This window comes from Oncorhynchus keta, chromosome 29 (assembly GCF_023373465.1).
Source record: "Oncorhynchus keta strain PuntledgeMale-10-30-2019 chromosome 29, Oket_V2, whole genome shotgun sequence".
Classification (NCBI taxonomy): Eukaryota; Metazoa; Chordata; class Actinopteri; order Salmoniformes; family Salmonidae; genus Oncorhynchus; species Oncorhynchus keta.
The window spans coordinates 36,935,686-36,961,374 of NC_068449.1; the positions used below are offsets into that span (position 1 = coordinate 36,935,686).

The 25,689-nt window shown below is 45.3% G+C and overlaps 1 protein-coding gene across 5 annotated transcripts in view; it reads left to right on the forward strand.

Moving 5' to 3' along the window:
- Positions 1 to 25,689, forward strand: part of syne1b (spectrin repeat containing, nuclear envelope 1b) — a 151,176-nt gene that overhangs the window by 67,564 nt on the left and 57,923 nt on the right. For all 5 annotated transcript variants that reach the window (XM_035743513.2, XM_035743516.2, XM_035743512.2 and 2 more), the window contains exons 56-87: positions 108 to 272; positions 521 to 877; positions 2,725 to 2,861; positions 3,060 to 3,237; positions 3,914 to 4,096; positions 4,302 to 4,445; positions 4,975 to 5,130; positions 5,545 to 5,709; positions 6,009 to 6,181; positions 6,376 to 6,529; positions 6,975 to 7,118; positions 7,252 to 7,416; positions 11,514 to 11,831; positions 13,075 to 13,230; positions 13,438 to 13,608; positions 13,912 to 14,238; positions 15,920 to 16,072; positions 16,286 to 16,453; positions 16,640 to 16,819; positions 16,991 to 17,137; positions 17,359 to 17,484; positions 17,808 to 17,984; positions 18,797 to 19,062; positions 19,574 to 19,823; positions 19,918 to 20,193; positions 20,337 to 21,971; positions 22,454 to 22,627; positions 22,933 to 23,096; positions 23,782 to 23,926; positions 24,166 to 24,384; positions 24,780 to 25,054; positions 25,342 to 25,507. In XM_035743513.2, coding sequence (XP_035599406.1) covers positions 108 to 272; positions 521 to 877; positions 2,725 to 2,861; positions 3,060 to 3,237; positions 3,914 to 4,096; positions 4,302 to 4,445; positions 4,975 to 5,130; positions 5,545 to 5,709; positions 6,009 to 6,181; positions 6,376 to 6,529; positions 6,975 to 7,118; positions 7,252 to 7,416; positions 11,514 to 11,831; positions 13,075 to 13,230; positions 13,438 to 13,608; positions 13,912 to 14,238; positions 15,920 to 16,072; positions 16,286 to 16,453; positions 16,640 to 16,819; positions 16,991 to 17,137; positions 17,359 to 17,484; positions 17,808 to 17,984; positions 18,797 to 19,062; positions 19,574 to 19,823; positions 19,918 to 20,193; positions 20,337 to 21,971; positions 22,454 to 22,627; positions 22,933 to 23,096; positions 23,782 to 23,926; positions 24,166 to 24,384; positions 24,780 to 25,054; positions 25,342 to 25,507 — 7,614 coding nt within the window. The remainder of the gene's footprint in view (positions 1 to 107; positions 273 to 520; positions 878 to 2,724; positions 2,862 to 3,059; positions 3,238 to 3,913; positions 4,097 to 4,301; positions 4,446 to 4,974; positions 5,131 to 5,544; positions 5,710 to 6,008; positions 6,182 to 6,375; positions 6,530 to 6,974; positions 7,119 to 7,251; positions 7,417 to 11,513; positions 11,832 to 13,074; positions 13,231 to 13,437; positions 13,609 to 13,911; positions 14,239 to 15,919; positions 16,073 to 16,285; positions 16,454 to 16,639; positions 16,820 to 16,990; positions 17,138 to 17,358; positions 17,485 to 17,807; positions 17,985 to 18,796; positions 19,063 to 19,573; positions 19,824 to 19,917; positions 20,194 to 20,336; positions 21,972 to 22,453; positions 22,628 to 22,932; positions 23,097 to 23,781; positions 23,927 to 24,165; positions 24,385 to 24,779; positions 25,055 to 25,341; positions 25,508 to 25,689) is intronic.

A 25,689-nucleotide genomic window follows, 5' to 3' on the forward strand; every position in this document is an offset into this window, starting at 1 on the left:
CATTGATGTTAATGCATCAAGACAATATCCAGTCTTTGTTCACAGTGTACTCGATGTGTAAATCTGACACAGCCTAACTCAGTCTCTGTCTGCCGTCCACCCCTCAGAGTAAGGTTCACGCCATGGAGAACATAGTGACAGAGCATGAGCACTACCTGGAAGCTGTGAGGGACTTCAATGATTGGCTGACCTCTGCCAGGGAGGAGCTCCAGCGCTGGTCGGATCTGTCAGGAGACTCCACCTCTGTAAAGAGGAAGCTCGCCAAAGTTCGGGTGAGGATGTTCAATCATCACATACAATATAAACACCTTGTTGACACATCATTGACACCTCAAAGTAATCATTAGAGATTAGGCACATGCAAAAAAAAAAAAAAAAATGTTACCCTCCCGTAAGGAAAAGTATGTCTCTCTGTCTGCGCCAAGCCTCTATAGGACATTATAGTGACGGATGGAGAGTAGTTGGCAGGAACAGTAACAGTTGAATGTTTCCTGTTCAAATGTTCCATGTTCCAATCCAGGAGCTGATAGACTCCAGGCAGTGTGGCCGAGAGCGTCTCAGCCAGGTGCAGCGTTGTGGGGCTGCAGCGAGGGACCACACGGGCTCCGGGGGCTTTGAGGCAGTGGAGAGGGAGGAGGCTGCCCTGCTGTCTGCCTGGGAGCACTGGGAGCGTGGGGCACTGCAGACTAGGGCAGGCCTGGAGACTGCGCTCTCTCAGATCGCCAGCTCAGAACAGGAGTTTAACTGCTTGGCTGCCCAGCTGGAGCAGAACCTGCAGGAGTTTAGCAGTCAGCTGCAGGAGTGGAGAGACAGACTCTCTCAGACCGAGGGGAAAAACTGTGGGGAGGAGGCTGTGCAGGGCTGGCAGATTGCAAAAGTAAGGCTCCTTTGCAGGTATTCTTACATATATACAGTGCCTTGTGAAAGTATTCGCCCCCCTTGAACTTTGTGACCTTTTGCCACATTTCAGGCTTCAAACATAAAGATATAAAACTGTATTGTTTTGTGAAGAATCAACAACAAGTGGGACACAATCATGAAGTGGAACGACATTTATTGGATATTTCAAACTTTTTTAACAAATCAAAAACTGAAAAATTGGTTGTGCAAAATTATTCAGCCCCCATAAGTTAATACTTTGTAGCGCCACCTTTTGCTGCGATTACAGCTGTAAGTTGCTTGGGGTGTGTCTCTATCAGTTTTGCACATCGAGAGACTGAAATTTTTTCCCATTCCTCCTTGCAAAACAGCTTGAGCTCAGTGAGGTTGGATGGAGAGCATTTGTGAACAGCAGTTTTCAGTTCTTTCCACAGATTGGATTCAGGTCTGGACTTTGACTTGGCCATTCTAACACCTGGATCTGTTTATTTTTGAACCATTCCATTGTAGATTTTGCTTTATGTTTTGGATCATTGTCTTGTTGGAAGACAAATCTACATCCCAGTCTCAGGTCTTTTGCAGACTGGTTTTCTTCCAGAATGGTCCTGTATTTGGCTCCATCCATCTTCCCATCAATTTTAACCATCTTCCCTGTCCCTGCTGAAGAAAAGCAGGCCCAAACCATGATGCTGCCACCACCATGTTTGACAGTGGGGATGGTGTGTTCAGGGTGATGAGCTGTGTTGCTTTTACGCCAAACATAACGTTTTGCATTGTTGCCAAAAAATTCAATTTTCGTTTCATCTGACCAGAGCACCGTCTTACACATGTTTGGTGTGTCTCCCAGGTGGCTTGTGGCAAACTTTAAACGGATATCTTTATGGATATCTTAAAGAAATGGCTTTCTTCTTGCCACTCTTCCATAAGGGCCAGATTTGTGCAATATACGACTGATTGTTGTCCTATGGACAGTCTCCCACCTCAGCTGTAGATCTCTGCAGTTCATCCAGAGTGATCATGGGCCTCTTGGCTGCATCTCTGATCAGTCTTATCCTTGTATGAGCTGAAAGTTTAGAGGGACGGCCAGGTCTTGGTATATTTGCAGTGGTCTGATACTCCTTCCATTTCAATATTATCAGCACAGTGCTCCTTGGGATGTTTAAAGCTTGGGAAATCTTTTTGTATCCAAATCCGTCTTTAAACTTCTTCACAGCAGTATCTCGGACCTGCCTGGTGTGTTCCTTGTTCTTCATGATGCTCTCTGCGCTTTTAACGGACCTCTGAGACTATCACAGTGCAGGTGCATTTATACGGAGACTTGATTACACACAGGTGGATTGTATTTATCATCATTAGTCATTTAGGTCAACATTGGATCATTCAGAGATCCTCACTGAACTTCTGGAGAGAGTTTGCTGCACTGAAAGTAAAGGGGCTGAATCATTTTGCACGCCCAATTTTTCAGTTTTTTATTTGTTAAAATTTTTTGAAATATCCAATAAATGTCGTTCCACTTCATGATTGTGTCCCACTTGTTGTTGATTCTTCACAAAAAATACAGTTTTATATCTTTATGTCTGAAGCCTGAAATGTGTTAAAAGGTCGCAAAGTTCAAGGGGGCTGAATACTTTCGCAAGGCAGGGTATATATATATATATTGTTCAAGTATTGATGCAATGCCAAAGTGGAATGCAACAATAAAGGAAGGATCCGTTATAGTTATGATGAGTGTTGACTTTTCAAAGTGAAAATGAAATGCCCAAAATCGCCATATACTCAGGCATCCACAATCCTCCGTTCCCTCTCCTCTAAAGCATCTTCTCATTGCGTGTGTGTGCCACCCAGGACACTCTGGATGGCCTGGTTAAAGTGGAGTCCATGTCAGACAGTCTGAAGTCCCAGCTCAACGACCTATGGCGGTTCTCCAGGGACCTGGGCACTCCGTCAGAGAGAGTGTCCTCCGTCATCAAGGAGTACAACAGGTGAGTCAGTCGGCAGCAGGATGGAGGATTCCTACTATACTCAAACTTTCACGCAAACCGTTCACTGATGGCAATGGGAGACTTGCACAGAAAGTTACGCGTGCAGATTCAGATCTCAAGTCAGAATACCGCCCTGTAGGTGCTGTGTAAAAGTAATTGGTCCTGGTCTGGTATCTGGTCCTCTCTTCTCCCTCCTAGTCTGAGCCTGCAGGCCTCCAGAGAATGCCAGAGCAAAGAGAAGCTTCTGGAGCAGCGGTTCCGTGCCACTTTCCGAGAGTTCCAGCAGTGGCTGGTTAACGCCAAGATCATCACAGCCAAGTGCTTTGACGTGCCTCAGAACCTCAGCGAGGCCTCCTCCAGCCTGCAGAAGATACAGGTACACTAAGGGCCAGTATCCCTGGACTCAAAATCAAGCCTAGTCCATCAGTTCTCACTCACTCTCTCTCTCTCTCTCTCTCTCTCTCTCTCTCTCTCTCTCTCTCTCTCTCTCTCTCTCTCTCTACCACACCTGCTGTCTTGACCTCTGAATGCTCAGCTATGAAAGCGAACTGACATTTACTCCTAAATGTGCTGACCTGTTGCACCCTCTATAACCACTATGATTATTATTTGAGCCTGCTGGTCATCTATGAATGTTTGAACATCTTGAAGAACGATCTGGCCTTAATTGCCACGAACTCTTATAATCTCCACCGGGCACAGCCAGAAAGAGGACTGGCCACCCTTCAGGGCCTGGTTCCTCTCTAGGTTCCTTCCTAGGTTCCTGCCTTTCTAGGGAGTTTTTTCTAGCCACCGTACTTCTACATCTGCATTGCTTGCTCTTTGGGGCTTTAGGCTGGGTTTCTGTACAAGCACTTTGTGACTTCTGCTGATGTAAAAAGGGCTTTATAAATACATTTTACATTTGATTGATGAGTTCTTCAATGGATATTCTCCAATAAAAGCACTTCTTATCTTTGTTCAGGAAACCTTGTGTCCTTGAACATATTTGTTCAAGGACAAAAGTTTTAAAGTATGCATCTCATCTCTTGACTTCTGTCTCCACCCCAAAGGAGTTCCTGAGTGACAGGGAACAGGGCCACTCCAAGCTGAATGCTGTGGTGCTAAGTGGTGAGCTGGTGGTCAGTATTGCTGCCAAAGACCGAGTGGACGCTGTCCGGGCCAAGATTAGCAGTGCCAGAGAGGACTGGAAGACTCTGATGTCCAACCTGCACCAGAGGGAGACTGCATTACAGGTAATCAATCTATGTACAGTACAGCGTGTGAATCCTTTCTGGTGATAATCTGTAATCTATTCACTTTGTTTTAAAAAAAAAGATCTCACACTCGGTGTACTTTACTGTATCTTGAGAGGAAGCATTTTATCAATTTGTGTGGTGCTGAAAACTCTGGTTTGAATTGTGCATCAGAAGGTGTTTTTGTTTCACTTCTATGCTTCAGAACCTCCAGTCTCAGATGAAGGACTTTGAGGCGAGTGCGGAGCCCCTTCAGGAGTGGCTGCACGGGACAGAGGTTGCTGTACAGGAGAGCAGCACACGACTCCACGACCTCACAGCTAAAAAGCAGGAGTTGCACAAGCTGCAGGTATACGTGGCTCTCAGCCTGTGTCATCATGTCACTTCGTATCACCATAACTGTTCCCATCATCCCACCATCCACCCGGCCTTCCCAGGCACCAGCCTTGCCAGGCACCAGCACGGCCGTTACAGAAGCTCACCTTTTCAGCTCTGTCAATCATAGTCACTGATGGAGTTCCGCATTGCATTGTCAAAGCTTATCATAACTGCCAACTGCTCATCTCTGCCCTGCCATCTACTCAATCTATTTTCAAAAGCTTCTGCTGTATGTGTGTTCAATGCAGAGTAAAGAATAACTGTTTACAGAGTTGACACTTGACATCCCTGTTCAAATGCTTTGCATCAAACATCTTTGTCTGCTGTGTTTTCGAGCCTTCTTTGGATTTCCATTTCATGACAGTATTTCATGGTCATAACATTGACCAAGTCTTCTTCTTCCATGTCTGGTCTCTGAGTGTCTATGTTAACTTAGCTAACTGTCTGTGTGTTGGCTTGCATGCCTCTGTCTCGGTGATGACCTGGTTGTGCCCTTGCAGTCTGTGCTCGAGGAGTTAGCCTCTCAAGAGGTTCAGCTGATCAGGCTCAAAGAGAAGGCCCAGCTGCTGTGGGACGGACACGCGGCCGGAAAGGGCTTTGTCCACCGTGTCTCACAACTCTCTGCACAGTACCTAGCTCTAACCAACATGACCAAGGTAACTAATGTCTGCCTGCCTGCCAGCCTGTCCACCTGCAAGAGGGCAGGGAGGAGGCACTAGGCTGTGTTTGTCTGGAGCTTACCACTCCGGTTCAAATTGCGTAGATAATCAATGAATTTACAATCTTATAGCTGTAGAATGAAACATTGTATCATTGTAAACATAATTATGCTTGATGCTATTTCGTTTTGAGGTAATGCTGAATTGCTAACACTTTAATACTGCTAATACTGAATTTCAATTTTTGCTGGCAAAATTACTACGGCTGTTCTTTTCTTCCATACTGGATTGTAGCCCGTTGTCATTTGCATACACAAACCCCAGGTTCGCTTTACGTTGAATTTGTCATGGGTGTGCACATGAATGAACACACAGAGGCCGACCTGTGTGCTGTGCTGTGTGATCCCACAGGAGAAGGCTTCCCGTATCGACCGGATCGTCACCGAGCACCAGCTGTTCTGCCAGGGGCTGAAGGAGTTGCAGAACTGGGTGGCCGACACCAGCCACATGCTGCAGACCTACTGCACCCCCACAGCAGACAAGAACGTCCTGGACAGCAGGGTGATCAAGCTGGAGGTACAGTGCGACCACCTCTGACCTACACCAAGCTACACCAAGATAAACTAAGCTAAACTAAACTAAGTAAACTATACTATGCTAAGATAAACTGAATTCAACAACGCTAAGATAAGCTAAGCTAGATCAAATAAAATAAATGAAACAAAGCTAAACTAAAATAGAATCAGACTTGGATAACAGAGTAGAAGCTGTTGTAAATCTCCAGTATGTAACAGGTAGCTAAGTTAGCATTCCTCCTGCCTTCGTGAGACCTCACTATGTTATACATGGACTGACCCTTAATGTCATTCTCCCAGGCTTTGCTGACAGCACGACAGGAGAAGGAGATCCAGCTGAAGATGCTGGTCACCAGAGGAGAGTCTGTCCAGAGGAACACCTCAGTAGAGGGAGTACCAGTAGTCTGCAAGCACATCCAGGAACTCAAGGACTCCTGGGATGCCCTGCTTTCCACCTCCATCCATTGCAAAAGGTATAGCTTTGATTTGATTTGATTTGAGCTTTTTCTTTCTTGTGTACTGCCTTAGTAGAATACTTACTGGGTTATGGTAACATCTGACCAAATGTAATGTTTTGTTTTATTTTTAACATTTGGGTAGTGTACAAGTAACTTTAGTGACGATTAGCTGATATATTTATGTTTACTACACTCTATTCCCCTCACAGTCAGTTGGAGGGAGCCCTTTCCCAGTGGACCAGCTACCAGGAGGATGTGCTTCAGTTTGTGGGCTGGGTGGAGCATGTTGAGGAGAGCCTGGACACAACAGACAAACAGTTCTCTGAGATGAGAGACAAAACTGCCAACCTGGGTAAAGCCAAGGTACCCACCATCGTCTATACTACTCATTATTATTGACAATTGATGGGAAATGGGATTTCAAATAATAACAGTAAAAGAGGGGCTCATGTCTGGTGCCAGTGCAAATAATAATGGTAAAAAAAAGACATGTCATGTGCCTCTGTCTTATAAAAACATTTGGATAATGTAACCTTGGTAATGATTGGTCACAAAGTGCTTCTTGTTTTATCAAGAGGTATGACCTTAACCCTGTGAATTGCCATTGTTTGTTTCAGCTTCAGACAGTGCAAATTATAACGGTGAAAGAAGACATCCTTGTCGGGTGCCTCCGCCTTAAAAAGTCTCAAAATGCCAGTCTCCTATATGTTTGGTTTTAACAAGAAGTAACCTAACCCTGTATCATGCTGTGGTTTAAGTACAGTAGAAACATACACATTAACCCTGAGCTATGTTGTGCTTGTTTTAGCTTCTCTATGAGGAGGTGCTGAGCCACAGCAGTCTGCTGGACACCATCACAATGAAGGGAGCCAACATGGCCGAACATTACGTCACACAGCTAGAGCTCCAGGACCTGCAGGAACGATACAACACCGTCAAGGACAACGCCAAGGTATATAGAGTACATTGGCGTATATAGAGTATATAGAGTGTCAGACTTATGTTGTTCCTCCTATGCGTTAGCATGCACAAAAATAGTAGTAGTTGCATGTCTGTAATGCACGTCATTGTTATTGTGTTGTCAGAGTATGATGGGGAAAGCAGAGGAGCTTGTGCAGGCCCACCAGGAGTACCAGAGAGGCCTGCATGTGTTTGAGGCGTGGCTGGAGCAGGAGCAGGAGAAGCTGGGCTGCTACACACAGCTAGAGGGGGATGTGGAAACCCTGGAGGAGACGCTTCAGAAACTACAGGTCAGAACAAGAACATACTGCTACCTCCAGATACATAGCCAAAGAAAAGTGGCTTTTCCCATTTCTCTCACTCTCCGAGATGAGAGACAAAACTACCAACCTGGGTAAAGCCAAGGGACCCACATTCAGCTATACTACTCATTATTATTGACAGTTGATGGGAAATGTGATTTTCTTTTTTATTTAACTTTTATTTTATCAGGGAGTCATACTGAGACCTGAATTACATGAATTACAGAAAATACACACATCAATATAAATGCAAAATGCAAGCAGAAAGCAAAGCACGGTCAAAAAACACATTCATCAGGAATAAGGTCCTCAATCAGCTTGATGAATTGCCCTAAAGGCACCAAAACATCACCTTTAAGATTTATTTAAGGACGTTATGAAGGAAAATAAGGAATCATGTCCGGTGCCAGTGCAAATAATAATGGTGATAAAAGACATGTCATGTGCACGTACTATTGATAATTGTATAATTATTATTATCATGTATATTACACGTATTATGTAGTAACCAAAAAAGTGTTAAACAAATCCATGTTTATTTTAGATTCTTCAAAGTTGCCACCCTTTTCTCTGCAGCTATGCACACTTTTGGGATCTCTCAACCAGATTAATGAAGAATGTTTTTCCTGTTTGAAAACACATTATATTTCCACTAAGCGCAAACCAAATGGGATGGGTTGGTAGCGATGCTGGTTAAGTGTGCCTTGAATTCTAAATAAATCACAGACCATGTCAACAGCAAAGCACCATCACACCTCCTCCTCCATGCTTCACGGTAGGAACCACACATGCGGAGATCATCCGTTCACCTACTCTGCGTCTAACAAAGACCCGGCAGCTAGAACCAAAAATCTCAGATTTCCACCGGTCTAATGTCCATTGCTCATGTTTCTTGGCCCAAGCAAGTCTCTTCTTATTATTGGTGTATTTAGTCGTGGCTTCTTTGCAGCAATTCGACCATGAAGGCCTGAATCACGCCGTCTCCTCTGAACAGTTGATGTTGACCTGAACTCTTTGAAGCATTTATTTGGCCTCAATCTGAGGTGCAGTTAACTCTGCACTTGAAGAAATGTTCAAAGTTCTTGAAATTTTCCACATTGACTGACCTTCATGTCTTCAAGTAATGATGGAATTTCTCTTTGCTTATTTGAGCTGTTTGTGCCATAACATGGACTTGGTCTTTTACCAAATAGGGCTATCTTCTGTATACCACCCCTACCTTGCCACAACAGAACTGATTGGCTTAAACACATTAACCTTTTGACATGTAGATTCTAAATATTAATAACAGCCCTTACATTGAGAGTAATTTTTGCACACGGTGCAGGAATTCTATGCTGCTGTTCTAGAATTTGACTGTTGCATTTTGCCGCTATTCTCTACACCCCTCTACCGCAATTTTTGCTTAATTTGAGGCTTTATAAAACTTTCTTCCTATAGTAGTAGCAGTGAGTATGTATAGTAATAGTGATAATTGTATAATTATATTATTATCATTTACAGTGGGGCAAAAAATTATTTAGTCAGCCACCTATTGTGCAAGTTCTCCCACTTAAAAAGATGAGAAAGGCCTGTCATTTTCATCATAGGTACACTTCAACTATGACAGACAAAAGGTGAAAAAATTATCCAGAAAATCACATTGTAGGATTTTTAATGAATTTATTTGCAAATGATGGTGGAAAATAAGTATTTGGTCACCTACAAACAAGCAAGACTTCTATCTCTCACAGACCTGTAAATTCTTCTTTAAGAGGCTCCTGTTTGAACTTGTTATCAGTATAAAAGAGACCTGTCCACAACCTCAAACAGTCACACTCCAAACTCCACTATGGCCAAGACCAAAGAGCTGTCAAAGGACACCAGAAACAAAATTGTAGACCTGCACCAGGCTGGGAAGACTGAATCTGCAATAGGTAAGCAGCTTGGTTTGAAGAAATCAACTGTGGGAGCAATTATTAGGAAATGGAAGACATACAAGACCACTGATAATCTCCCTCGATCTGGGGCTCCACGCAAGATCTCACCCCGTGGGGTCAAGATGATCACAAGAACGGTGAGCAAAAATCCCAGAACCACACAGGGGGACCTAGTGAATGACCTGCAGAGAGCTGGGACCAAAGTAACAAGGCCTACTACCATCAGTAACACACTACGCCGCCAGGGACTCAAATCCTGCAGTGCCAGACGTGTCCCCCTGCTTAAGCCAGTACATGTCCAGGCCCGTCTGAAGTTTGCTAGAGAGCATTTGGATGATCCAGAAGAAGATTGGGATAATGTCATATGGTCAGATGAAACCAAAATATAACTTTTTGGTAAAAACTCAACTCGTCGTGTTTGGAGGACAAAGAATGCTGAGTTGCATCCAAAGAACACCATACCTACTGTGAAGCATGGGGGTGGAAACATCCTGCTTTTGGGGCTGTTTTTCTGCAAAGGGACCAGGACGACTGATCTGTGTAAAGGAAAGAATGAATGGGGCCATGTATCGTGAGATTTTGAGTGAAAACCTCCTTCCATCAGCAAGGGCATTGGTAGATGAAATGTGGCTGGGTTTTTCAGCATGACAATGATCCCAAACACACCGCCCGGGCAAAGAAGGAGTGGCTTCGTCAGAAGCATTTCAAGGTCCTGGAGTGGCCTAGCCAGTCTCCAGATCTCAACCCCATAGAAAATCTTTGGAGGGAGTTGAAAGTCCGTGTTGCCCAGCAACAGCCCCAAAACATCACTGCTCTAGAGGAGATCTGCATGGAGGAATGGGCCAAAATACCAGCAACAGTGCATGAAAACCTTGTGAAGACTTACAGCAAATGTTTGACCACTGTCATTGCCAACAAAGGGTATATAACAAAGTATTGAGAAACTTTTGTTATTGACCAAATACTTATTTTCCACCATAATTTGCAAATAAATTCATTTTAAAAATCCTACAATGTGATTTTCTGGATTTTTTTTCAAATTTTGTCTGTTATAGTTGAAGTGTACCTATGATGAAAATTACAGGCCTCTCTCATCTTTTTAAGTGGGAGAACTTGCACAATTGGTGGCTGACTAAATACTTTTTTTGCCCTACTGTATATTACACGTATTATTATCTGAAAGAGGCTTTGGTATTAGCCTGTCTGAGGGGCTGCATGTGTTAGATAGGGTGGGAAAACTGAGGCTCTAAATCCGGTGTATTTGATACAATAGTGGCATACAAAAAGTGAGAGCGGGGTATGAGCATATATTAGATATGCCGACCGCGGCAAAGACCGGAAAAAACTGACATCCATTTTCTTCATTTAAAAAAAATGTATTTAATTGATCACCAATGGACATGTAGCCTACAGATGCCTGCCTCGTCACCAAGCGAGGAAGATTTCTCATCAAATGCGGTGATTATTATGGCTTGGCTAAGATTTAGGCTGGTCGAGGCGGAGGATAATGAGAACAGGGTGTTGGACAAGGGCATGTGAGCAACAAAGTGAGGTAGTTTGTGCGTGCGATCAGATTGAGTGTTGCATGCGTGTAATCAGCTATATTGTATGCAGAGACTGTGGCATGTGTGAAGTAAGGCTATAGGTATAATGAAATGCATTCCAGGTGACTATCTCATGAAGCTGGTTGAGAGAATGCCAAGAGTGTGCAAAGCTGCCATCAAGGCAAAGGGTGGCTACTTTGAAGAATCTCAAATATAAAATATACTTTTATTTGTTTAACATGTTTTTAGTTACTACATGATTCTGTATGTGTTATTTCATAGTTTTGATGTCTTCACTATTGTTCTACAATCTAGAAAATAGTTTAAAAAAAGAAAACCCCTTTAATGAGTAGGTGTGTCCAAACTTATATATTATGCTCTTTACTTGCCAGTGTTCCAAACGGGACATTATTTGTCTTTTTACCTGAACATGCGAACAACATCAGATAGTATTGATAGCAAGCAGTTCAATGGGTTAGTCAGATGTTGTTCAACATTGGGAAAAATGCCTATCTTTGCCTGTTGGCGCAAGATGTACAGTATAATGGCGCTGGAATGTCCAGTAATATTTCGTAATGGCTAGTGTAAATAATGACAGCTGTCTCTCTGCATTCATTCCCAGGAGCTACAACTCCAGTGCACGGAGGGCCAGGCCCTGCTCAACACTCTGCTAGACAGTAGAGATCAGGTTGTGCCATGGGGGGTCCCTCAGATCGAGGACCGGGTCCTGGAGACTGTGCAGCAAGACTGGCGGTTGTACCAGGGGAGGCTGGGAGACACCAGGGGCCAGCTCAACAGTGCCCTGGCCAAGCTCCGCCAGATGGAGCAGAAGTTTCAGCGTCTGGACAGCTGGCTGAAGAGCATGGAGAGCAAAGGTCAACTACGAAGCCATCGGAGGTCACCCCGCGCCACCAAGGACGCTCAGCTGCAACTAATTAAGGTCAGCAGTGGTTCAGAGTAGATTGCTGTGAAACACTAAGTGACATCAATGGTGATGTTGATTATTGTTATATGAGTAGTTACAGTCTTGTCTGTGTGCGTTATGCAGTAAGGGGTAGCATGTAGCCTTCTCCTGCTCCTCATCCTCCTCCTCCGTATCTTCCTCCTTCAGTGCCCTTGTGTTTCAATAAATGATATGCCATATTTACCGTAATTGCTGGACTATTAAGCGCACCTGAATATAAACCGCACCCACTGAATTATAAAAAAATATGTATTTTGTACATAAATAAGCCGCACATGTCTATAAGCCGCAGGTGCCTACCGGTACATTGAAACAAATGAACTTTACACAGCCTTTAAACGAAACACGGCTTGTAACAAAAATTAAACAGTGGCCTACCAAGAAAGTCATTGGTCACTATCTTCCTCCTCCTGTGCACTGAAACCACTGAAGTCATCTCCTTCGGTGTCGGAGTTGAATAGCCTCAGAATTGCTTCATCCGATGTTGGATCGTTTTCATTGTCGCTCGTCACTTTCATCCGGAGGCAAATACCCCGCTGAGCTCATGCTGCCCCTTCAACACGCAGCAGTCCAGCCTTTCGAAACCCGTTGATGATAGTGGATTTTTTGACAATGCTCCACGCTGTCAGGACCCACTGGCAGACTTGACCATAAGTTGCTCTTCGCATGCGGCCCGTTTTAGTGAAGGATTTCTCCCCACTTGTCATCCAAGACTCCCACTGAACAAGGAGCGCCACCTTAAATGCACGATTTACACTGATGTCGAGTGGCTGCAAATACTTTGGGCCATCTGCTTTTCTTCCCTCTGAAAGCCTTTGTTGTCTTTTTGCACTGAGTCAGTTCCTCACGCTGCTGTTTCCAACGTCTTATCATCGACTCATTAAGGCCAAGCTCCCGTGCAGCAGCTCTATTTCCTTTTCCAACAGCCAGATCGATCGCCTTCAACTTGAAAGCTGCATCATATGCATTTCTCCGTGTCTTTGCCATGATGAGGGTGACAAAATTACTACCGTAATCAGAATGATGGGAAGTTTGAGCGCGCCCGATTTACGTCACATTATGTGACAGTGCTCAATTTTTTGGTGGCATGAATCTTGTGAAAGCGGGAAAAATCCATAAATTAGCCGCGTCATTGTATAAACCGCGAGGTTCAAAGCGTGGGAATAAAGTAGCGGCTTATAGTCCGGAAATTACGGTCTATGTGTCTCTCTGTATATAGGGTTGTCAGGAGGAAGTGCTGGTGTACCAGGAGGAGGTGGAGGGTCTGAGTGTTCTAGCCCAGCAAGTGTTGGACGAGACACACATCAGCAGCCGGGTCAGCACCAGAGCTACCCAGCTCACCGCCCGCTACCACGCCCTGCTACTGCACCTACTGGTATGGAACACTTAAAGATGCACACACACACACTGACGCATACAACCACATGTAACACAGTAGATTTCATCGCTGTCCTGACCTGGGCACGGACCTGGGACCTTCTGGTCAGCAAAACTTTGCACTCACAAAGCTCTGAAACCAAAGTGCAAGATCTGACAATTTTGTCTCTCGCTTTTTCCTAAAATGTCTGTGTTGATGATGTAGGAGAGCATCAAGCAGCTGCAGGAGGAGGTGTATTGCATAGATGAGGCCCAGAGTGTGTTCAGTACCTTCTCTGATTGGCTGAGCTCTGCCAAGAACAACTTCAGCACCGTGGCCATCAGCATCGATGTAGTGGACCGTGTTACCATGGAGAGGAAGAAGAAGAAACTGGAGGTACAGTTATAGTCTCCTCTTACAGCCGCTGCCTTGAGCCTGGCATAAGAGAGACTACAGTCTGAGCTTCAGCTAAATGGAAGCCATGCCTCAAGTGACTTAGTTGGTAGACAACAACTGTTAGCGTAGCAAAAGTAAGCTCTTTTGAACTACTTGTGAGTGCGGACCGAGTGTGTTTTAGCATTGCTGTGACACTCCCAAGGCTTTAACTCCCTTTGCTCTGCTTCATCCTCTAAGAACGTTATGGTCCCAGGCATAATGGTTTCTGCTTTCTTTCTATGTATATGTGTGTCTGTCCTCTAGGCTCTGCAGGGTGACATGGAGCAGGGCCACAGCTTCCTGAGGACGATGCGTGAGAAGACGGAACGAGCCATGGCCTTCCTGGAGGAACCAGAGGCAGACCAGCTGAGGGAGGAGGTGGACGCCCATCTCTCCCAGCTAGAGGGCCTGATGGTTGGGCTACGCACTGAACACAGCTCGCTGGAGAAATGCATCTCCCTTTCCAAAGAATTCCTGGACAAGTACAAGGCCCAGGCTCAGTGGCTCACAGAGAGCAAGGCTCTGCTAGGGATGCCTGTTGAACCCAAAGCTGAGCTCTATCAGAAGAAGGCCCAGTTAGCCAAATACAAGGTATGAACAGATCTATCTACAGTTGAAGTCGGAAGTTTACATACACTTAGGTTGGAGTCATTAAAACTTGTTTTTCAACCACTCCACAAATTTCTTGTTAACAAACTATAGTTTTGTCAAGTCAGTTTGGACATCTACTTTGTGCATGACACAAGTCATTTTTCCAAAAATTGTTTACAGACAGATTATTTCACTTATAATTCACAGTATCACAATTCCAGTGGGTCAGAAGTTTACATACACTAAGTTGACTCTGCCTTTAAACAACTTGAAACCCCCCCCAAAATGATGTCATAGCTTTAGAAGCTTCTGAAAGGCTAATTGACATCATTTGAGTTAATTAGAGGTGTACCTGTGGATGTATTTCAAGGCCGACCTTCAAACTCAGTGCCTCATTGCTTGAAATCATGGGAATATCAAAATAAATCAGCCAAGACCTCAGAAAAGGAATTGTAGATCTCCACAAGTCTGGTTCATCCTTGGGAGCAATTGCCAAACGCCTGAAGGTACCACGTTCATCTGTACAAACCATGGGACCACGCAGCCGTCAAAAGTGCAAATCAATCCCAGAACAGCACCTTGTGAAGATGCTGGAGGAAACAGGTACAAAAGTATCTATATCCACAGTTAAACAAGTCCTATATCGACGTAACCTGAAAGGCTGCTCGCTCAGCAAGGAAGAAGCCTCTGCTCCAAAACTGCCATAAAAACGCCAGACTACGGTTTGCAACTGCACTTGGGGACAAATATCGTACTTTTTGGAGAAATGTCCTCTGGTCTGATGAAACAAAAATAAAACTATTTTGCCATAATGACCACCGTTATGTTTGGAGGAATAAGGGGGAGGCTTGCAAGCCGAAGAACACCATCCCAACCGTACGGGGGTGGCAGCATCATGTTGTTGTGGTGCTTTGCTGCAGGAGGGACTGGTGCACTTCACAAAATAGATGGCATCATGAGGCAAGATAAATTATGTGGATATATTGAAGCAACATCTCAAGAAATCTGTCAGGAAGTTAAAGCTTGGTCGCAAATGGGTCTTCCAAATGGACAAGGACCTCAAGCATACTTCCAAAGTTGTGGAAAAATGGCTTAAGGACAACAAAGTCAAGGTATTGGAATGGCCATCACAAAGCCCTGACCTCAGTCCTATAGAACATTTGTGGGCAGAACTGAAAAAGCATGTGCGAGCAAGGAGGCCTACAAACCTGACTCAGTTACACCAGCCCTGTCAGGAGGAATGGGCCAAAATCCACCCAATTTATTGTGGGAAGCTTGTGGAAGGCTACCCGAAATGTTTGACCCAAGTTCAACAATTTAAAGGCAACGCTACCAAATACTAATTGAGTGTATGTAAACTTCTGACCCACTGGGAATGTGATGAAAGAAATAAAAGCTGAAAGAAATAAAAGCTGAAAGAAATAATTCTCTCTACTATTATTCTGACATTTCACATTCTGAAAATGAAGTGGTGATCCTAACTGACCTAAGACAGATCATTTTTACTGGGATTAAATGTCAGGAATTGTAAAAAAAAAAAAAACTGAGTTTAAACGTATTTGTCTAAGGTGTATGTAAACTTCTGACTTCAACTGTATCTATGTGTGCCTTGTAAAAATAGACATATCATCAACAACTGATTCATTATTGACATTCAAAGGATGTTTTTCCTCGTACATAGACGATCCAGCAGACAGTGCAGTCTCACGAGTCAGCAGTGAGGTCTGTGGTTGAGAAAGGAGAGGCTCTGCTGGATTCGGTCCGCGACTCTACCATCAGGGACAACATGAGCAGACTACAGACAGACTACCAGGACCTCTGCACTGCAGCCAGGGTAGGTGTTCTACTACAGTACACATGATTCATTTTTAAAGTATTAGAGAGCTTCCTTGGTTTGTGGTTGTCTAGTCTCTTGTGACAGACTAGCTAGCTACCGAAAGCATGCAACCAAAATATGTCATTGTCCTACCTGATTGATGTGGTGGCTGAGACAGCCACTGTAGCTTTGTCTATAAGGTTAAAAAAAGTAATCCTGTACTATTTACAGGGCCAGGTTCAGACTCTGATGGAGTTGGTGAAGGAGCATGAGGGCTACAGCAGTGAGCTTCAGGAGGTGGAGAAGTGGCTCCTTCAGATGTCCAGTAGGCTGGTCACCTCAGACTCCATGCAGACTTGCAGCATGGAGACGGCCACGCAGCAACTAGCTCGGCACAAGGTGAGTAGATTAATTAAGTTATGGATTGGAACTGTATGAGAATCCATGAGAATGAAATTATGCAATAACACCTGTTTGCGTGATAGTGGAATTGTGCTTCTGAAGTTCGAAACCAGCATTCTAAAATGGCAATTTAGAAGTTTGGGGTTTATAATCATAACCCTTGTCTGTCACATTTCTTCTCAGGCAATCATGGAGGAGATAGCTAGCTTCGAGGAGCGCCTGACCAGTCTGAAGGAGAAGGGAGATGACCTGATGTCCAACTGTACTACAGACCAGGTCCAGGCTAAGATCAGCCAGCAGGTCCAGGCTCACCAGCAGGGCACCAGAGACAGTTACTCAGCCATCTGCAGCACCGCACAGCGTGTCAGTACTATAGTAACACTCTCCTCTAAGCTACCCTACGTTGGTCTGCTCTGTTCTGCTCTACTCTAATCTACTCTACTCTACTCTGATCTGCTCTACGCTACACTACTCTACTCACTTACCGGCTCCCTCTCTTCACTTGTCTCTGTGTGTCTGTGTCTGCTTCATCAGGTGTACCAAAGTCTTGACAGGGAGCTGCAGAAACATGTCAGTCACCAGGACACTTTGCAGCAGTGCCAGACCTGGCTCTCCACTGTCCATGAGGAGCTCCGGCTTCATTGTCAACCTCCCTCTGGCCTGCAGGAGGCCCTCAAACAGGTTCCTGACTGACTGATCCCTGCTCTTTTATAGGCAGAGAACGAGAATCAAATGACACAATAATGTTTTTTTCAATGTTACGCCATAGGATTTTGGAGTTTCGTGGTCATTTGAAAATAGAAGGCTCTGCTTCAATGGGAAAACCTGTTTAAATAGGGGAAATTAACAAATGAACATTTTTTATCAAGCTGATTACATTTGTTTGTATATTACCTGTACAGGTGAAGCACTACAGGGCTCTACAGGAGCAGGCCAGTACATACCTGGACCTGGTGTGTTCTGTGTGTGACCTATCTGATGATGCTGTGAGAGTCACTGTTGCTGAGGTCCAGCGGGTCAAACACACGGTGTGTGGGCTGGTCTTACCGTACATGCACTTCTGGTCATCATCACATCATCCTTACCATATTGACAACAGGGTTTTCACCAAGAGTTTCAAGTATTTGCCATATGTAATACATACACCTTACTCTCACAATCTCTCACAATAAAAACAAAGCAAATATGTAGGCCTGTAAATAGACATACAACAACCAGTAAAGACATCATAAAGCAGATGTACATAAAGTATCACAATTAAACAATCCCATGTTCAATACTTTGACTTCATGTTGTTGTGCTCTCTGTTGTATACTTCATGTTGTTGTACACTGTACCGTGTACTGTGCAGATCGAGGAGAGGATGTCTAGCTCCCAGGGGCTGTCGGAGGGCTGGAAGGAGATAAAGGAGCAGAAGCAGGAGCTGTCTGGTCTGTTCCAGGACATGGAGCAGCAGCTCCTCAGTCTCTCTAGAAGACCAGCCGAGCTCGAGACCAAGATCGCCCACAACATGCTCACCCAGGCCAAGGTAGAGATCTTATGGTCAAAACGTTGTCACCAATAAACCACATTAGGAGCATAGACTGCAATGTGCAGAGTTAACAAAGAAAGAAGAAGTTTAGGGAGCAGGGTCCCACTCCCCAGCCTGGTCTCACAGACTAGATGTAACATAGTAAACCAAAATCAGGGACACTCAAATTAGTATGATATGTTACATTTGGTATGTTTACATAAGAGAAGGTTACTTAAGGTAAAAACAAAAGGAGGGTGGTTGGTCGGCGTATTCACGTGAACGTCTAGCAACCCATAGGTTGCGTGTTCGAATCTCATGACGGAAAGCTTTAGCAGTTGAACTAATTAGCAACTTTTGAGATACTTTGCAACTGCTTAGCATGTTAGCTAACCTTTCCCCTAACCCTAACCCTAACCATAACCTTTTAACCTAACTCCTAACCTTAACCCCTAACCCTAACCCCTAGCCTAGATAACGTTAGCCACCTAGTTAATGTTAGCCTCAACAAATTGTAATTCGTAACGTACTGTATCATTCGAATTGCAATTCGTAACATTTCATACAAAATGGATGATGGACATCCACATTACATACCAAACGTAACATATAATTCTAATTTGAGTAACCCTGATTATTGTTTACTATGTCTACCCCCGAGTCCAGGTTGCACTCCCATCTTCCCTACCTTCTCTGATCAGCCAGATTAATGAATACAAATCTTAATTTAGATGAAAATGTGTAATTGTCAATATCAGTTTCACCGATTTAGGATGTTGCTCACGTACAAACCACTAACACAATTTATGTTTCTCTACTCTCTCCAACAGGAGTTTAGCAATCAGCTTCAGAGTAAACAAGCCACCCTAACCAGGATGACAGAGAGTGTGAATCGTCTGACTGAGGGCCAGGCCAGCCCGGAGCATGGGGAAGTAGGGCGTCTGAGCCACTCCTGGCTGGAGCTTTGTCACCAGGCTAACAGGCTGCAGGATCAGAGGCAGGAGGACCTGCAGAGGACTCAGGAGTACCACGACTGCATCACAGCCATGGAGGCACTGTTTGAGCAGGTGTCCAAGGAGTGGGACAACCTGGCCAGGTGGGGTCATCTATCTATCTGAAACACACAACTGAGTTACTACAGGATGGGAACTAGAAGTGTATGCAATATGGGTGTATTGCAATAACTTTGCTCTGATTTCACCCGTAATAGTATCACAATACACTATTAAAGTGATTACTTTATGTATTGATAACAATCACAAAAAAGCAACAACTTAAAATTGATTTGGTTCTCTATGGCCAAATCCCAGCCAGTCTTGTTGCTATGTGGGCTGCTATAGTGAGTGAGCGGGCCCTTTCATAGCAAAAGTATATTGATGTGGGATCAGTCTCCAGAGCACATAGAAGACTGACTCTATGTGGAATAGCTGAATAATCATAGTTGCCATGACAGTGGTAACATGGCTTAAGAGTTCGGGAGCTGTACCAACATTCTAAAAACCATGACAATGGGTCTCAAATACTTCTTCATCACTAGAATGTGTGTTCGCTTTGAAACATTGTTATTGTGAAATGTAGTCATTGAATATATTATTTTTCTCTCCAAGGACTGATGCTGAAAGTTCATCTGAGCACTTGGAGGCGTTGAAAAAACTTTCCGTGGCTCTCAGAGACCAGAAGGGAACTCTGGAGGACCTGAAGGACCAGAGGCAGAAAGTCATCTACCATCTGAATCTTGACGATAAAGAGCTGGTCAAAGAGCAAATCAGCCACTTCGAGCAGCGTTGGGCCCAGCTACAGAGCCTCATCGACAGGAAGATCCAGGACTCGGTGCTGACCTTGGAGGACATGGCCCAGGTGTGTGTGTGTGTGGGGGGAGTGTTGGGAAAGGCAGAAGACACATTTCTGGTCTAACCTATGGGCAATTAAGTATCTATTTTATTCTAATCAGGTGGAGGCCCGTCTGAGGGAGGCCAGGGAGTGGGCCGAGGAGCAGCAGCCTGCCCTGTCTGAAGCCATGAAGATGAGTCCTCCTCCAGAGTTGTCCCAAAGCTTCCTGTTTGACCACCTCAGCATCTGCAGTGAACTGGAGGCTAAGCAGCTGCTTCTGGCCCAGGCCATGACCGACGCTGACCGCGTCCTGGCTCACCTGGGGCTCAACGAGCGCCAGCGCCTGCAGCAGCTCATCTCAGACACCCAGGCTGAGGTGGAGTCACTCAGTGTGAAGGTGGGTGTTTTTTTGTGTGTTTCAAAATAAAATAAAAGACTATTTGGGTTTCTGACACTTGCACATGCCTGTTTAACTTATGCTTAGACTGTTTTCATGCTATTATCGTTTTTACATGTCTATATTGTGTAAATAAAATAAAGGTGGCCCAGAGGAGGAAGCACCTCAGCAAGGCCTTCACAGAGAGAACACAGTTCCTGCAGGCTGTCAGCCAGTCCATCACCTGGGTTCAGCAGAATGAGAAGAAGGCCCAGGCAGAGGAGTACATCGCCCTGCTACCTGACGACCTGGCCAAGCAGGTGCGAACCTGCAGGAACATCCAGAGCAGCCTAAAGGCCTACCAGAGCGAGCTGACCTCCCTGTGGTCCCAAGGCAGAGACCTGATGAGGGACGCCACCGAGGACGAGAAGGTTGAGATGCTCACCAAGCTGCAGGAGCTGCAGAACATCTTTGAGAAGGCCCTGCAGAAGTGTGGCCAGAGGCTGCAGGAGCTGGAAAAGGTGCTTGTCTCCAGAAAGTACTTCAAGGCAGACCTGGAGAAGACATGTCAGTGGTTGAAACAGGCAGACATAGTGACCTTCCCTGAGATTAACCTCATGAATGGCGACTTGGAGCTGAACGTGCAGCTGTTGAAGTACCAGCAGATAGTAGAGCAGGCGATGGAATATGAAAACCTCCTACTGATCGTCCAGAGAGCTGGTCAGGAGATCCTTCCCACTCTGAATGAAGTGGACCACTGTTACTTGGACGAGAAACTCAATGCTCTCCCACAGCAATACAATAGCATACTGGCTCTGGCCAAAGAGAAACAGGAAAAGATTGAACAGGCCATTCTATCCAGAAAGGAGTATGCCTCCTTCATAGATGTAACACATAATGCGTTGAAGGAGCTTGAGGAGCAGTTCCATAACTTGGGGACTCAGCCTGTTGGTCTACAGACAGAGGAGGTTGTCAGTTTACAGAACGATTACAAAGCTCTTCAGGTTGATCTGAGCAACCTTGGTCTGGCTGTCAGTGAACTAAACCAGAAGAAAGAAGGATTCCGAAGCACTGGTCAACCCTGGCGGCCTGAAGAGATGACCCAGCTGGTGAGCCTCTACAATGGGCTCAAGAGGCTCATCGAACAGCGGGTGGAGCACCTCGACGACACGCTGGAGTCCTTCGAGGACCACAAGGCCATGGCCATGCAGGTAGACTCAGAGCTGAAGGCTACCAAAGAACAGCTGGTCAAGGTCAACGCAGAGACTCAGTCGGCGGAGGAGAGGCTGAAGAACTACCACGCCCTGGCCGGGAGTCTCCAGGGCGCCAGCTCTCATCTTTCTAGACTCATGGAGCAGATGGACAACCTGGCTCCTCAGCTGGACCAGGCTGCCCACGAGGCCTCCAGAGAACAGGTGGTCTTGTGGCAGGAGGAGCTGCAGTCCCTGCAGTCTGCTGTAGGGGAGCTGATAGTGGAGTGTGAGAATAGGTTTGTCCAGAGTAAAGACTTTGAGACGGAGGTGAAGCGGACCCTGGACTGGCTGCAGCAAATCAGGGATGAGCTGGACTGTGCTGTGGTGGTGGATGTGAGGGTAGAGAAGGTCCAGGAGGAGATCAGGAAGCAGCAGATTATGCAGGAAGAGGTCCAGTCCAGGCTGAGGATCGTGGCTGCTCTGAGCAGCAGGGAGAAACAGAAGTACACCAGCGCCAATGAGCTGGTCCCAGCCCATGTCGACTTGAGCCTGGAGGAGATGGCCAAACTACAGGCTGATGTACAACAGGCTCTGAGCTCCAAACAGGTGAAGTGATATCTTATTGTCTCGATGTATTATAATATAAGGGAGTGGGGTTGCAAAAGTCTGGAAACTTTCCCAAATCTCCTAGGTGTTTATAAAATCTCAGTTTTTTTTATTTTTTTATTTTACCTTTATTTAACCAGGCAAGTCAGTTAAGAACATATTCTTATTTTCAATGACGGCCTGTGAACAGTGGGTTAACTGCCTGTTCAGGGGCAGAACGACAGATTCTGCCCCTGAACAGGCGCTCCTTGTCAGCTCGGGGGTTTGAACTCGCAACCTTCCGGTTACTAGTCCAACGCTCTCACCACTAGGCTACGCTGCCGCCCCGTTGAAGGATTTCATCTGGGAACTTTGGGAACGTTTCTGGAATTTTTGTACGTTGTGAGGGAGTAATAGTGACAATAACATAGCCTGTTTGTTGACATCTATTAGTATTGTTAGCTTCACATACTCACCATTTCCCTTCCCTGTCTGTTCTCCAGATCACCCTGGAGCAGGCCTTAGCGTTGTGTCAGAAGTACCACTTCCGGATGCAGTCAGCGTGTGAGTGGCTGGAGGATGCAGTGGCCTTCCTACAACTAGCCAGCTTGGGGGTGGACGTAGAGAACTATGAGGAATGTCTACGCCAGCAGGAGGACATCATGGCCTCGGAGCAGGTGGGTGCTCCAATAACTTGTCCGGGTGGATAATGTAGAGCAAAAAATGAATCCGCGCAATGGTATAACGCTCCCAAAGTGCTTGGTTTAATAGGACGTTTTCGACGAACTGGGCCTTTGTCAGGACTAAATAAAGTGTGGTCTATTAGGACATGTTGCTAAGAGGTAAAGCAAACTGAAACAAAGCTTCAATTGCAACTTATATTCAGGAGTGATTTTTATTTGGTGTGCCTTTTTTCAACAACAACAAAAACTATATATGTTTTTCTCCCTTTACCATGTTCTCTCCCTGTGCCTCGTGGTAGGAGTTCTTGGGCCACCTGCAGGAGTTGGAGGCTCTGCCCCCCCAGCTGGAGAACCTGGTTAACCCTTCAGCCAAGGAGCAGCTTAGGCTGAGTGTGGAGTCCGCTCAGCAGAGAGGAGTGGAGGTCCGAGATCAGCTGCAGTGTCATCAGGACGTCCTGATCAGGTACAGGAAGTAAAGGAAAAGGTTCAATTGTAACCAAAATATGGACATATAATATATGCCATTTCGTGGACACTTTCATCCAAAGCGACTTAAAACCATTTGTGCATGGACAATATGGTTTTACAAGTGTTGAATACAGAGAGAGAGACCTTGGTGCAGAGATGGGCAATTTAGTGTTAATATAACACAGACAGAACTGATTGGATTGTCTTAAAGTGATCGCCGTCATCGTGACGTTGTTACTCAATTGAAACTAAGACATTAAATCCCCTTCAACACATGCTACCCTCCAACACAATGAAGTGCATATTGTGTTTTATAAACTGGATGGTTTGAGCCCTGAATGCTTGTTGGCTGAAATCCGTGGTATATCAGACCATGTATTACAGGTATGAGAAAAAGTAGCTTTTTACTGTTATCGCTATTATATTCTAACCAGTTTTATAATAGCAATAAGGTACCTCAGGGGTTTGTGGTATATGGACAATATAGCACAGCCAATGGCTTTATTGTGTCATGCATAAGAACAGCCCCTAGCCGTGGTATATTGCCCATATACCACATCTCCTTGGCCTTAATGCTTAAAATGATTCTGTAATTTCCTTACTGATTCTGTAATTTCCTTACTGGTACAATAAAGTTGGAATGGAATTGAATTAAATTGACTGTCCTGTGTTGTCCCTAGCTGTGTTGCCCAGTGGAAGTCCTACCAGGAGACGAGGCAGACAGTGATTGAACTGATGAACGAGGCAGAGAAGAAGCTGACTGAGTTCTCCACCGCCAAGGCTGCCACCTTTCTGGAGGCAGAGGAGAAGCTCAGGAGTCATAGGGTAAAAGAGGACCATGGGAAAATAAAGATTTTCTTCTGTTTTAGACTTTTACATTACTTGATACATTTTGCTAATGGCCGCATAATTAGCCACACGATGGCGTCATTGTACATTCATCTTTAGTAATCAAAGCACAAAGAAGTAATGATTAGACTTTATTTATGAACACCCATAATATGCGAACGGACCGCGACTCTTCTCTTGTGTGTATATTTCCTCCTCTCCTCCCTCCCTGCCAGTCCCTGGTGTCGATGGTGAATGGGTTCCAGGAGAAGCTGACCGGGCTGGAGGAGCAGGCATCCCAGCTGGAGCTGGTGGGTAGTGACGCCAGCAAGGCCACCATCAGCCGCTCCATGACCACAGTGTGGCAGCGCTGGACCCGGTTACGCAGCGTAGCACGAGGGCAGGAGAGGGTCCTAGAGGACACAGCCCAGGAGTGGAGGACATTCAGGGAGAAGGTATAGTAGGCTACACAGAAACATGGGACTGTGAGTGTGAGTACAGTGTGTTCGCGAATAGACAGTGGAGAAGAACATAATATCAACCTAAGTCCATGAATATAACTCCTGTTCCCTAACGAGGTACGAGGTACAACACAGTTAGGGGGACAAGAGTGCAATCCTCATAGCTGTCCGTTGTGCAGTATACTGACTGAAAGGGAACTCAACCGTATACTATCAGCACTTGCTGGATTATTTATTTGTTCCCCTTATGCCCTTTGTTGCGGTCTGCCGTGAAGGTTCTCTAAAGAATGTACACTACTCCATAGTAGAAGCTAACAATGATGCTTTATCAACAAGTCATTACAGGTTCAGCACACTGTCTAGATTTCCCCCGCCTGTGTTCCTTTCAGATGGTGAAGCTGAGGAACATGGTGGACGAGCTTCAGAGCCGTGTGATAGACTGTGCTGTGGAGAAGGCCTCCAAGGCTACCTTGCAGTCTGTGTTGGACCAGCATGAGCTGCTGATCCAGGACATGGAGAGGGAGCTGTCCTCCCTCACCCTGCTGCGTCAGTACGCCCTCAGCCTGCTCCATGACGTGGAGGTCCCCTCACCATCCCCCACCTCCGAACAGGACGAACTGCCCAGTCTCAAGGAGATCAGAGCTGTACAAGACCGCATGGAAAGGTGCGGATCAAGATTGTTAGGTTTTGCGTGGTCTCTTCCCACAGCCGCTGTGGAGCTCCATGAGTCTGGCCATCGAGCCTATGTTTAGCATTTGCATAACAGATGGATTGGCAACTCAGGAATTAGATCAGTTGTTGTTTGCATTGAACAGAATAAGAGAGATAATTGTCCATTTATTTACAAGTGAAAATGTGTCTTCTGTATTTCCCGACGTTCCAGTTCAAAAACAGTTCAAATATCTTAGGAACAGAATAATGGAGCTAAGTGGTTTTATGTCTCTCCACCAGTCTGCTGCAGCAGGCGCGTACCAAGCGTAGCCAGGCTGGGATGGAGCTGAGGGATAGAGAGGAGGTGGAGAAGAACCTGAGTGTGGTCAAAGCCTGGATCCAGGAGACCAGGGATCTGCTTCTCAACCCTACCCCAGATATAGATGCTCTGCTACAGGAGCTGGAGGTAAGCCGCTGACGAACCCTATGGAACTAGAGATTGAGTAAACACAATCTAACACATGATCACATCCTTTTTTGCCATTTTTGCAAATGCTAAATTCCTTTATGCATTTACTCAATTGTTGAATCAAGTACTACTGTGTGCTAAGGCGTAGTCTCAGGCTGGGATCAAGGCTAGCTATGGCG